The following is a 13,321-nucleotide window of genomic DNA, read 5'->3' on the forward strand; positions in this document are numbered from 1 at the left end:
TTCGCGTTAAAAATTCGAATCACCTTCATACAGATTTAAGTCTTGGTTACTTTAAAGACACAAAATTTTATTTTGAAAGTAAAGCTTCTTTTATTTACATAGGCAGTATTGCTTCATTTACACCGACTTTGATTCCCTGGTTGTCGGAATAGTGCACTTTTTGGGACAGTCCCGTGGTTAGCTTGAAGTCCTCGCCTTGGGAAAAATACACCCAGTACGGAACTGTTTTCCAAAAAAAATTCATGTTCTACTATCAAACTTTTTTTCTTCTTCAAATATGTTCTTTATTAGACTATTTTTACCAAATACCTGAAAAAAAAATCGGGGGTCACCGTGCTCGTTTGAAAGAAAAAGAGAATTTATTTCGCTATCGGGTTTAGTTTGAGCGAAATCTCTTTTTTTTTGTATGCGCACGTCCTCATGTGCGCGCGCTAATGACGCAAAAATCGTGTGCAGTAGGGATGCGCAATGCAATACTAAGAAATTACCTTAATTATTGAATACGCTCAACTCTGTGAAAGCCCCTGAGCTCTTGCCCTATTTTAGGACAAAATTTAGTGTTTCATATCTAACTAGAACGGTTTGGAAACTGTAAACAGGCATTGGCGCCATTTCACAGCACGCCGGCGGGCACCTTTGCCAGCTATGTATTAACTTCCCAGTGTGAAAAATGCCACAGGAAAAAATATGAAAAGAGCCCGGTGCGGAAAGGCGAGAGAACGTCTGTAAGCATTGTTAACGAAAGGTCCTTCCGCCCACTTATTGATCGAGACTGATGGTTTTCAGGATGACGGTCGTGACTTAAACATGGCTCATACAGTTCATGATATTTGTACATTTTCTTTTTTTTACTGGGTTGCCAACCCAGTCGGAATCTGTCTTTAATTTCGTCTTTTTTTTTATTTTTCGTTTTCTTTTTTTTTTAATTTTTTTCCGTGTCGGTAAAAGTCCTGCCTGTCACTCCCCTGCTAAGTGGTGTCTTTGTGCATAGAGCCTTCTACGAGTATTTTCTTAGGATAGAGAGGGTAGTGGGAAATGCGTAGATTTCTCTGGTGGACACAGTAGAACGATTAACTTAATCGGCAATGGTGTCGAAAGTCATGTAACGCGAATGGCATTTTAGTGGATCTTTGAACAAAATGTACCCTTATGAAGCTCAATAATGGCAAGCGAATTGGATACTGAACAAGACAGGCCGTCGAATGTTAGAAGCGACGAGTAATGGACTTCGACAACAATCTGTCGCCCGTCGAGCCGTAATCAAAGTGAGCTGTATTTCTAAAATAATATTTTACTAAGTGTGCTGTTATGTAGAACACTGAAACCAAATGGAAAATTCTCTGGTAACTCAGTATGGGTTCAACAAAGACAGAGAAGGAATCCATATAGTGGATCTGTTATCTCAGTTGTCTCGCTATTTGTCAGATTTGTATTTATCTGTTCTCAACTCTGCACAGTCTTCCGGTATAACGATTGGAAATTTCACTAATAAGTCATTGACGTGAATGGCGTTTTAGTGGATCTTTAAACAAAATATACCCTCATGGAGCTCAAGAATAGATCGTCAATTGGATGAGCAAGACAGCGCTGGAAAATAAATATCTGGATTTTAAGAGACGAGTAATGGACTTCGACAACAATTTCATTTTTCGCCTTTGGATATCAAGTGAGCTTTGTTTCTAATATTTTACTAACTTGGTATTATATAAAACACGGAAATCAAATAGCAATTTTTTTATGGATTTAACCATAGTTACTAACTATGATTTAACAAATTAACGTTGAAGGAATCGAACGCCTACAAGAATGCATCACAGTGTTTACTCAAGTCGCATCTTAGTTGTCTGACAAATACATTTACCAGTATTTTGTACTCAACTCTGCAAAGGTGTAAAATATTTGGAAATGTGACAGTGAAAAATTACTTGAATGAAAGCTTGTTGTCTCTTTTGTGCTTTATTATTTACGGTCAAGGTTCTTTCGAAAAGGGTTGAATGTGAACTATCAGAAATTTATTTAACTGCATATGCTTTGTGATTGTGTGTTTCGCTTGCACGCACGCAACTGAAATAGGAAGGGTTTCTTGCCTCTTATAGCAAATATGTTGCTTGTTTCAATAAATGTTTCGCTGGAAAATATTTCTGTGAAATTTCTAGCTTTTGTAAATTTATCATGTTGTGTAGTTTTCGAGCTTAGCAAATTTGCAGACATGTGTTGAAATGTGATACGGGGAGAGTTTTTGTGGTAACGCATAAGTCACGAAAATAAACAGGTCTGTTGGAAGCGGGCTTGAGTTTCGACAAAATGACCCCCAAAATCGGCAAAAGATTTTGACGCTGATGAATAATAAAGTAGCTGCTATCACCGAAACGATGGAATTACCTGGTGATAAATAACCTTGTCTTGGAGAGTAAATTTTTGATTTTCCAGAAACAATGGTCAACCTCTGAGAGTTGGACGATTGTGATCTTTGTGTTGAATTCGCACATTTCTTGTCAAAATTTATAAAAATCGAAAGAAAAAGAAAACTAACAAAAACAAAAACCCGGTAGCTTGGCATCATTTGACACAGATGCTTCACTGTTTCGCGAGTAAACATGGAGCGGTAAAATAACTGCGCCCGCTGAATTCGATGTGCGATTTACTCGGTGCAGCCAAACTTGTACAATTACAACAAAACAACTAAAATCTCCCAAACTGTTTTTCGCTGATGGTAACTTTTTATATTTGTGGTTCAAAATTAATGTTGTTTTCATGTCGTAGATTTTGTTACCGATGGCAAAATATTTTATGCTCGATCGACCATCCTGAAACTTCTTTCTGCTCTTCTTAAGAATTGTGTATCCATATTTATTTACTTTTACATGAATATTTGTTTTGCATAAAGCAAGCTAACAAAATCTGTATCTTGCTTGGTTCGCATTTGATAGCATTAACATAGAATTTTCGGTCCTATGCTTCTGTTACTGAGTGGCATATTTCTTAGGTCGCCCATCCAGATACCAACCCCGCCGAGCAATAACTTCAGCTTTCAACTTTTGTTTACAAAGCTGTCAGATGCTGTCAGTGCACGCTTACACTTGTGGTGGAAAGAAGTTGCATGATCAACATGTCAGCCCAGAAGCCAATGTTTCTCGATTCCCTTTTATTTTCTTCAGTCTCTCTGGTTTCAGTACTTTGCTAGCAACCACATGTCTTCTCAAGGGGCTATTTATCTAAGACTTCTACCATGGCGCTACAATGATAGACAATTCCAAAACAATATCGTGTACTGTTAGACCTACATATTACGCAAAGACAACTGTCAACATGTCATCCCAGAAGACAATGTTTTTCACTTCCCATTTATTTTCTTCAATCTTTCTCGGCTCAGTACTTTGCTAGTAACCACATGTCTTCTCAGGCTATTTACCCAAGACTTCTACCATTTCACTACAATGACAGACAATACCAAAACAATATCGTGCACTGTTAGAGCTACATATTACGCAAGGACAACTTGAATCTCCTGGAAGACAACACACAGCTCAGTTGACATTATGGAATAAATCGCTGTGTTACTTCACTACCACACGTAAGCAATGCGTGTCAGTTTTTTTTAAAGAGGACAGGAATTTCTTCTTTCTGACAAATGATTAATTAATAGGCCGGTCGCCAGGTTTTTAACCTCAAAAAAGGATCTGTTTCGTCGTACGAACGTGTGACGACCTGCGAGCCAAAGGGCCTCTGCTGGTATGACTTCTGGTATGACTTCTGGGTGACCCCCCCCCCCCCCCCAACTTGAAAGAAATTGCGTGGAACGCTGCACGTACCACAGGCAACCCAGTGTACCCTCACGGGAGGGTCTAGTTGATTTCACTCATCCGCTCTTTTTCGCTCTATAGCAGCAGGTACCTAGAACGCACTCAGAATAAAATAATAAGACTTTTGTCACCACCTATCCAACCGCTAGTTCTTATAAACAGTTCTTAATATAAAAATTGAAGCGCAGACAGGATCAGACATATTAAAATACAATAAAAACGTTCTCTGGCTAAAAGTTTTAAAACTCCCAAGTACACGAAAGGGAAAAATACCAAAATCAACCACGTCATTGATGCTCTACGAGCCAATAACTATCCCTCCCATGTTACTTCCAATATCTTAAAGCGGAAATTTTCCAAACCACCCACACATGCCACCCCTTCGCCTGAAGAATTGGTTTGCATGTTTTTTTTAATGGGCTGCGCCTCAAGAGAACCCTAACGGTTTTGCTGTCCTTCCTTTCATCAATGGTGTTGCGCAACGGGTAACAAGAATTCTTCGAAGGCACGACATTCAAGTTGTAAATAACCCCCTCCTGACATTGCAACAAGAATTCTTTCTCCTAAATTCAGACCACCTATTAAACACCAACCCAACGTGATTTATAAAATATCCTGTGCCGGTTGTGATTGGTGAGTATGTAGATGAAACCGGCCGTTGCTTTGAAACCTGCAAGAAAGAACATATTAGGACTGTAAAAACATGTGCTAATGGGTCAAACATTGCGAAACATGCATGGTCATTCGGTCATCGCATTGATTTTAATCATTCTCGAGTTATCGACACAGGCTCTTTTCGCATTAGAAAAACTTTGCGGGAGGCTTGGCACACCTCTGCTATCAAGCCTGCTGACAATAATTCTAAGCCGATTCCTAATCAGTATAACATTCTCTTTAAATAATAGCCACCTTTTTTCTTACTTTTACTTGTTCTTCTTATTACTTTTACCTCGCCTTTTTTGCATATATTTCACTAATTTACATTCCATGTTTTATCCGTGGAAGGCTGTAGATCGACAGCCCAAAGCTTATGTTCCCTTTTAAAACTTTTAGCCAGAGAACGTTTTTATTGTATTTTAATAAGTTTTTAATTTAATTGCACTCGTGCTGACACTTACTGAAAATATGTTTTGAGCGTCCCGCCTGGGAGGGCCTTTTCAAAACTGTTTTGATCTTGTTTGACCATCTTAACTACTGCGAGCCGAAGAACTTGCATTTAGTATCTTCTTAACCTTGGCCTCCGGGGGAGGTACTCCCACATATTGGCTATATAGGTATGTGCTGCGGGAAAGGGGAAGGTTTTTGAGGTTCTCGGTCTTTAACAAAAGTAACATTTTTACCCCTGTTGGCATAATGTTCCCGATATCATCTTAGATAGCTCAAATTGCAGTGCGTAGACGCCTAGCTAAATGAAAAAAACAAATTTTATGCTCGATGCTCAATTTGCAATGTTATAAAAGAAATAAAGTTGACCCGTTCACGCCATTCTTAGTTTTTGTTTTTGTTTCATTGTCGGGTTTGTGTCTTAAGTAGGCCATCAATTAGGTTTTAAAACCCTTCGAGGTACGCACTTTACGTAGCGGAAATTTATATCAGTACCCCCGGGTCCTAGCCACTCTGCTATTTCGTAACAAACATCCCGTTGGTTATTTGACTTGCTGGGTGGTAAATTTTCACTTATGAAACCCGCGTATTTTCAATACCTTTTTTTAACAACAATTTCATGTCTTAATTAAATTTAACTCCTTTCATAGAAGTAATTTTAATAGAAATTAATTTTATTTCGTGAAGTCCAGAGTTTCATAATTAGTACTAATCACTTTTCGATGGCCACTGTTTGACTGTTAAATTAACACATTTCTAGCCCGTTGTAACTTCTAATTAGCTAATTAGATGCTCAATTTGCAATGTTATAAACGAAATAAAGTTGACCAGTTCACGCCATTCTTGGTTTTTGTTTTTGTTTTATTGTCGGGTTTGTGTCTTAAGTAGGCCATCAATTAGGGTTTAAGACCCTTCGAGGTACACCCTTCACTTAGCGGATATTTACATGAGTACCCCCGGGTCCTAGCCACTCTGCTATTTCGTAACAAACATCCCGTTGGTTATTTGACTTACTGGGTGGCAAATTTTCACTTGTTAAACCCACGTATTTTCAATACCTTTTTTAACAGCAATTTCATGTCTTAATTAAATTTAACTCCTTTCATAGAAGTAATTTTAATAGAAAATAATTTTATTTCGTGAAGTCCAGAGTTTCATATTTAGTACTAATCACTTTTCGATGGCCACTGTTTGACTGTTAAATTAACACATTTCTAGCCCGTTGTAACTTCTAATTAGTACAAATTGCTTCTCGCTGGCTACTATCTGTTTTTTAAATTAATACATCTCTAGTTATGTAAATTTCTTTGTTGTAACTTTGTGTGTTGTTTGTCTGTTTTGTTGTAAGCCTGATGGTTGTATTATCGTGAGCCCCATTGATAAGCCTAGGTGCTTTGGGGGCAAACAATGGCTAATATGTTATTTAACAAAACAATTTCTGTCTCCGAATTCGAATCGGCACAAGAAAGAGACCAATGTTAGGGCGCGTTCGATTGACCCTATTCCGGAATAAGAATATGTGGATTGATGATTAAAATGGTATGTTTGGTGCGTTTCGAAGCAGCAAGGATAATAAAAATATGTTTAAAATAGCATTTTAGCAGATGTGTGACAATTGTAATGTGAATCTCCGTAAAAACGAAGGATTTTAAACTTATATTCCATTTATTCTTATCCCGGAATACGGAACGCACCCTTGATCGCTTCATCGCCTCAAAATTCAATATAAATGAATCTATGGTTTTTAACTTTCTTCATGCCTTCGCTATTCCACGATTTCATATCAAAACTTCCATAGTCATTTGACTTAACAGACGGTTAACAAACAGATAGTCGATAATCGATGATCATTTAGCCCAATCCCTGTATATCTTAGCCTCTAAACGGCAAAGAAATTAAAGAAATAACATGTAGTTTTTGGGAACTTTAATTAGCTCAACATTTGAACTTCCCCCCTGCAATGACAAACAACTGACTCGATGTTAGAAACCTGGAACTACTGTCAATCTATTTCAAATAATCATCAAAATAATTGTTTTTTTTAACTAAAAGCATTGCGAGAGCAAGCATGCTTGCCAAAATAATTTGCATGATTTCCTTTGACAAGGCAAAGCATGTCAAAATGTTATTTTTTAACAAATTAACTAAAGTCCTAAAAATATTCAACCGAAAGAAACCAAGGCAGCAATATAAAACTTAAAAGCCTCTTTTTTTGTCAAATAGATTAAAACTCAAGGCACAAAATGCTCAGAAAACTCAAACTAAGGATTGTTTTGCAGTATCTTTGGTTACGACCTTCAAACACTTCAAAATCCTGAGCTTGCTATTGGTTTACGCAAGAACCAATCATTAGCTAGGAAATGATTGGCTTACCAATTCTCAACCCAAGAGAAAAGAAAACCTCTGGGCTTGTGTAAGGAGAAAATAGATTGAACGTAAAGCATCGATGGAAGGGGTTATAAACGAATCGGCTCGTGAAATGTTACATTATCAGTAGTTGTTGAAAGCCTTACTTGCCGTTTGCTTTTAAGACTTAACAATGGTATCGTTGAAATTCGCTGCGGTTATTTGCCTCGCGTATTTCACCATTTTCGTGAACGCTGGTAGAAAGCCAACTTGCAAGACTGTCCTTGAAAAGTTGGATAAGATGGAAAGCCTATGTCAAGGTACGTTCACAAATGTTTCTACTTGTGTATCGCATGGTTTAAATCTGTCGTTTTCGGTCATTGTAAAGATCTTAATAGTGAACAGCAAACAACGTAATGTGATTTTTATGAGCAGATGCCGAATCTGACAGCTGCGATGGGACAGTTGTCTGTACAGCCATTAAGACTTTGAGAATGAAGTTGGAAAATCTCTACTCCCTGGTTGAAAACATCTCAATGTCGCTGCAGCATCCGCCAGGTAAACTTGGAGTAATACATCTCATTGGCTCTTAAGTCTACCGTTTCTTTGTTCCTTTTTTGTAACGAGTGCTTTACATGAGTTGTATTTTCTTTAGCTACAGCGTCTTCTTGCAAGGGACTGTATGACAACGGGTAAGTTAACAGTTTAAATCTTTTTGATATTTTATTTTCACCATCAGTTCTGATAAGGCCTATGACACTTATAAGTAGTGGGGAGGCACTGAGAAGCTTCTCCATGTTGGTATCGAGTTATAGATGTCCCGGCTAGAGACCACTGATCGATTTTTGTCATGGGCGCAGTGTTTTGTCCTTTTTCCAATGAATGGAATTAAAGTTGGGATCAGATCATGAATAGTTCAAAAATAACGATTTGCATGCTTTAAAATTAACCTCTCCAATAGCCTGCGAGCAGGCCCTCCGAGGGACTGGGGTTGGGGTAGAATGAGGGCCTGCCCGCATGGCTTTGTATTTTGAATGTCGTGTCCAAATTTTGGACGCAAAATACTGATTGGCTGAAATTAAGGGCGCGCTCGATTGACCCTATTCCGGAATAAGAATACGTGGAGTGATGATTAAAACGGTATGTTTGGCGCGTTTCGAAGCAGCAAGGATGATAAAAATATGTTTAAAATAGCATTTTAGAGGATGTTTGACAATTTTCATTTGAATCTCCGTAAAAACGAAGGATTTCTAACTTATATTCCATATATTCCTATTCCGGAATACGATCAATCGAACGCACCCTAAATTACGTGACGTCACTATTGACAAGCTCCGACAACAAGAAAGCCTCTTCGCTTCGCAGAGAGATGAGGTGGTCAGAAATGCGTCTGAGAAAATTGTAGAATGTTGCAATTTACCATAACTTTACATAATTAAAGGTCGGGCAACGCAATGCAATGGCATCTCTACTGGAAGGAAGGAAGTTCTATCTCTGTTATCCACGGGATTCGGGAAAAGTCTTATTTCCCAACTGTTTTTCGTAGCGGCCAAAATACAACAAGGGCGACTTCATGTCACCATGGTAGTTTCCTGTCCTCGGCAAAGCATTATCGCTGATCACATTTGGACAAACATGGGCCTTTCGGCTGCCTCTGTTGCTGATTTAACGATAGAGAACGATAGAGGAACTCTACACGATTTTAGCAAGTATTTGCTTAAGCCGAAAAGGCGGCTCCACAAATGATTCCTCGATCTCCTCGTAACTCTGCAATACTCCGATACACTTGAAAACAAAATATTCCAATTTTCAAATTATTGAATTAGTAAAATACATATCTATAACCACAAATACTCGATAAACCTTTGAAATAAAATAGTGTAGGTATTAGAATATCTGTCTAGTATTACAGTGTGATGTAGCAGTTGTAATGTCTGTATTTCGTTAAAATAAATTTAAAAAAGGTAACTCCGCTTCGCTTTACCGAAATTTGGCAGCAGTTGTGGTCGACGAGTCTCACACAGTGAAGATGCGGTCAGGGAAAACGAATTTCTCTATTACGATTCCCGTCGTTTGAGGTTTGTGTGCTAAATTTTTCCCTGACGATCGAAAGACATTTTCCGCGAAAGGGAGTTCGACGAATTACTGTACTGAATATTCAGCTACGCTTTACATCATCAGGAATAGTTGCTAGGTTTTTCTGGCGAAGGCTTCCTTCATTTACAGTTTTTTTTTTTTTTTTTTTTTGAGTTCCTGCCTCGAGAAAATTGAAGTACACAAAGCGTGTCTTTCTGTTTTCTGTGTTTCTTTCAATGCTTACTTCGGGTGCGCGCTGATTGGCTAATTTTTGACAGCTCTCTCAGCCTGACATCAGGAGGCGGCATTCAAAATATTCTCTCCCACCGAAGAGAGAGAGCCTGCTCGCAGGCTACCTCTCCAAGGGAAGCTTTCACTGACTTCGAATTGATAAGCAATGATACACAGTAGCGTTGTGAGATAAAACCTGAAATATCTTTTTTCATTCTTCAGTTTGCGAGAAAATAAAGCCTACATGCTGCCGACTGACATTGGAAAAATCCCTGTGTATTGTCACATGACAAGCGACGTTGGCGAATGCGGTGGTGGAGGATGGACACTGGTCATGAAAATTGATGGTAACAATGTACGAAAAAGATAAAAGCAACAATCCAGCTTTATTTTACTACACCCATTGACATTCGACGTAATCAAAGGACGTTTAGTTTGTTAAGGATAAAAGGCGAATGTCAAATAGTTGTCGTTGTTCAGTTGCTTGTCAAAGTTTTGAAAACTTGTCTTTTGTCTTTGCAGCGAACCTTTCACTACGACGCCCACTTCTGGGAAAACAACAAAGAGTTCAACCTTCCTGGAGGAGAGACTGGGTTTGACTTACAAGAGACTAAGTTACCGACCTACTGGGAGACACCCTTCTCCAAGATCTGTCTCGGTATGAAGGACGGCCAGCAGATCAAGTACATCGTCATCAACAAACAGGCCGATTCTCTGTACTCACTGATCGCTGACGGCCAACACCGCGCCACCTCACTGTGCCGTGGAAAATGGAAATCGCTGCTTGGTTCAGGGGGCTCCTTACAGCCACACTGTAATACGCAAGGCTTCAATGCTGTGGGCACTAATTCTGACATGGCTAAAGCTAGAATCGGTATCGTTGCTAATCAGGAAAATGATTGCAACAGCTGTGACTCCAGAATTGGGTTTGGTACAGGAGGAGAGTTTGATGACTCTAACACATGTGGAAACGAGGCAACCCACTCACCAGATAATGAAAACAAACACATCAAAGCCTTTGGATACATCTTAGTGCAGTGAGAAGAATGGCCTCTTCGCCTTTAAAGCGAAATATGGTCTGCTGTTTAGTTAACTGCCGATTAGTCCAGCAGTTTTTGTGTGTAGATTTTCTGAGAAAAGAAGTGCTGTAAAACAAAGAAAACATGGTGGTGGCATTAAATAGTATTTCTGACTTAATTTATTGTGTTTTGTATCAGTTGTTGAGTAAGCTTGGCACTTCTGGGAGAACTCAATCTCATATATAATAACTACAATTTGCTGGGCTTCACACAGAAGTATCAAAAGCAACGCCCCGAATAAGCAGCCTATTTGTTTTAAAAAACTGGAAAAAACTGCCAGTATTTGTGATGACACAGAAACTGAAAATTTCTTCATTCTTTGGACGAATTATTCTGAAATATTCCACGACAAGAAAACGCTGATCAAGATGGTCGTTAGAAAATGACAACAACCAGTTTGAAAATAAATTGCAGACAATTTGTAAATGATCATTCCATTCTATTCGGCTTCACTTGGATCAGCCGATAAGAAAAAAATGTCCTATAATACAACAAATAGATGAGGCAGGCGCCAGCTATAATCGAGTTTAACCTCGGGAAATTGAAACACGCTGAATACGGGTTACAAGCCAGACAATATACGTGTGGTCCGTTAAACGTGTCTCGACGAGCTGCAAAAGTAATTCCGTGTCCGCGAGGGCTGGGAACAAATGTCTGGTAATCGATCTTTTCTTTGTAGCTAATATTCGACCCACTCAACTGTGGTTGCCTCGGTAGCGCAGTGGTTAGAGCGGTGGTTAGTGAGCGAATTCCCCACATAGGCCTCATACCATAAATAATCCCTCTTAAACAAGGACCCTGACTATAAAAGGAATAGCTCCTCCCCCTCTTTGTCACGCAACAAACGTTTTCGCGACTTATCCAAAATGGCGGACTCAACGAGCAAGAAGTGTGGAAACCCGTGTTCTATAAGCTGAGTAGGAAACTGCACTATTTCAATAAATGTTAGCTAAAAGTAGTCATATTGATAAAAAAAAAAGTGTATAATAAACTATCAACGCTGCTTTCCTTGAAAAAACGTAGCTTGCCCTAAAAAATTCAAATTTCGCGCTCGCGACGGTTCCCCCAATGGCGGGCTAATTCATATAAAGGCGCACAGTCTCCTCTCTGCGGTTCTGACGCCTATCTGAGCCTTCTATACCCATGGCTTGAGGTATTCATTTTAATGATATGCTCATACTATGGTGGTATGAGATACATTTATTTTGAGAATATGATGGTTCGATTCATGGCGGATGGCGAGGTATTTCTATGGCTCGTCTTCCACTTTGAATCGAACCACTTGCGAGGGTACGGCACGGCAATCATTCTTCCAGCTTCACCGTCGATTATTATATTCGCGCTTCTATTTAGCTATGGCCGATTCTGCGTCCAAGAAAGCCAAAGTGATGCCGCAAGCACCTCCTCGCGATCGAGTCAGGTCCACCTTTCAACTCGAAGTCGAAGCTGATCAGAAATGGCGATTGGACAGGGTTAAATGGCATATTCAGTGGGTAAAGGACAGCTTACACAACCAGTCGCACGCCAATGGGAAATGCCTTGGTGATGGAACGACTCTTGTGTTCCTTGGAAGAGTCTAAACAAAGAAGAATGGCGAGTGCAAGCTATTCCTCAATGTTTCCATCTAGCTCGTTCCATCATCATGATTACAAGCCCTCCCCTCTGACCTGCAATGCGGAGACTCAAACAGTTTGTAATCCGTCCGTTCTGCCGTTCGTTTTGTCCATCGGGGAGAATACGACTGGCCGTTTTGACATCCACACTGCAAGTAGGCCTGATGAAGATTTTGTTGCATCAAACTGACGCCATAAATCAACTTATGGGTACGATGGCAAAATACAATGGAAGATGTCCTCTCTGTGGATATGATCTAGACATGCAGTCATTTGAAGTGCTGCGGCATGGCCATACAGTTCGCATAAGCGTTTTTGTGCTGCTGGCCATTCATTGCGATGGTTTTCAAGCAGCAGCATTTCAGGAAAGTTTACTGCAAATTTGAGGTATGTCATTTCTCACTTGTATAGTACAAATATACTATAAGTTGGAAAATTATGTTTCTTTGACTTGAGGATCACTGTCAGCAATACATGCATTTGTCTCTTTTTAGAATGGTGCACGGTTTTATCAGTACTGGGCTTACTGATACCCAGTACATCTCCAGCTGCAAAGCAGCTAACATTGGCAATGTGGAAGAAGTACATTTCTACTGGTATTTGGTTACATGCTGGGTTTTATTCTTTTATGTAAAATGGCACAGTCATTGCTTAGGACAAAGTCTGCTCCCAGTTATCTGTTGTTGCTGGTAGAAACTAAATTTAACAAACACACACAAAAAAATCTCACACATCCATGCATATCTCCATGTTTACTAGTACTGAGACATTAATTTTGTGTACTAAATCAAAAAGATCTTCTGGTGCCTTTTTTTTTTTGGATATACTGCACGTGCACCGGAGATAATTTCATTTGTTGTGTATATTATAACATAGCTATATGCTTGGGCGCGCTATCGTTTAATTTTCCAACAAAGCTAATGCATTGATGGAACTGGCAGACACATAATGTAACTACATTTCTTTCTTGGCAGTGTACTCCTCCCTTGGCTACAAAAATGCTGTGAAAGCTGTGTATGAGGAAAAAATGCTTGAAGTCGCAGAGATGCACAACAAGATCCTCAATATG

The 13,321-nt window shown here is 39.3% G+C and overlaps 1 protein-coding gene and 1 pseudogene across 1 annotated transcript; both read left to right on the forward strand.

Annotated features, from left to right (window-relative positions):
* LOC137995919 (uncharacterized) overlaps positions 1 to 13,321 on the forward strand; it is a 117,381-nt pseudogene that overhangs the window by 80,259 nt on the left and 23,801 nt on the right.
* On the forward strand, positions 7,391 to 10,757 carry LOC137997464 (uncharacterized skeletal organic matrix protein 5-like). The gene is made up of 5 exons (XM_068843484.1): positions 7,391 to 7,573; positions 7,689 to 7,811; positions 7,909 to 7,945; positions 9,783 to 9,915; positions 10,083 to 10,757. The coding sequence occupies exons 1-5, from the start codon at positions 7,447 to 7,449 to the stop codon at positions 10,599 to 10,601; spliced, it is 939 nt and encodes a 312-aa protein (XP_068699585.1). The 5' UTR covers positions 7,391 to 7,446; the 3' UTR covers positions 10,602 to 10,757.

This window comes from Montipora foliosa, chromosome 3 (assembly GCF_036669935.1).
Source record: "Montipora foliosa isolate CH-2021 chromosome 3, ASM3666993v2, whole genome shotgun sequence".
Lineage (NCBI taxonomy): Eukaryota > Metazoa > Cnidaria > Anthozoa > Scleractinia > Acroporidae > Montipora > Montipora foliosa.

Coding starts and splice junctions, on each gene's coding strand:
- LOC137997464 (XM_068843484.1), top strand. CDS start 7,447: ATGGTATCGTTGAAATTCGCTGCGGTTATTTGCCTCGCGTATTTCACC. Junction 7,812..7,908: donor GTCGCTGCAGCATCCGCCAG/GTAAACTTGGAG, acceptor TATTTTCTTTAG/CTACAGCGTCTTCTTGCAAG. Junction 7,946..9,782: donor AAGGGACTGTATGACAACGG/GTAAGTTAACAG, acceptor TTCATTCTTCAG/TTTGCGAGAAAATAAAGCCT.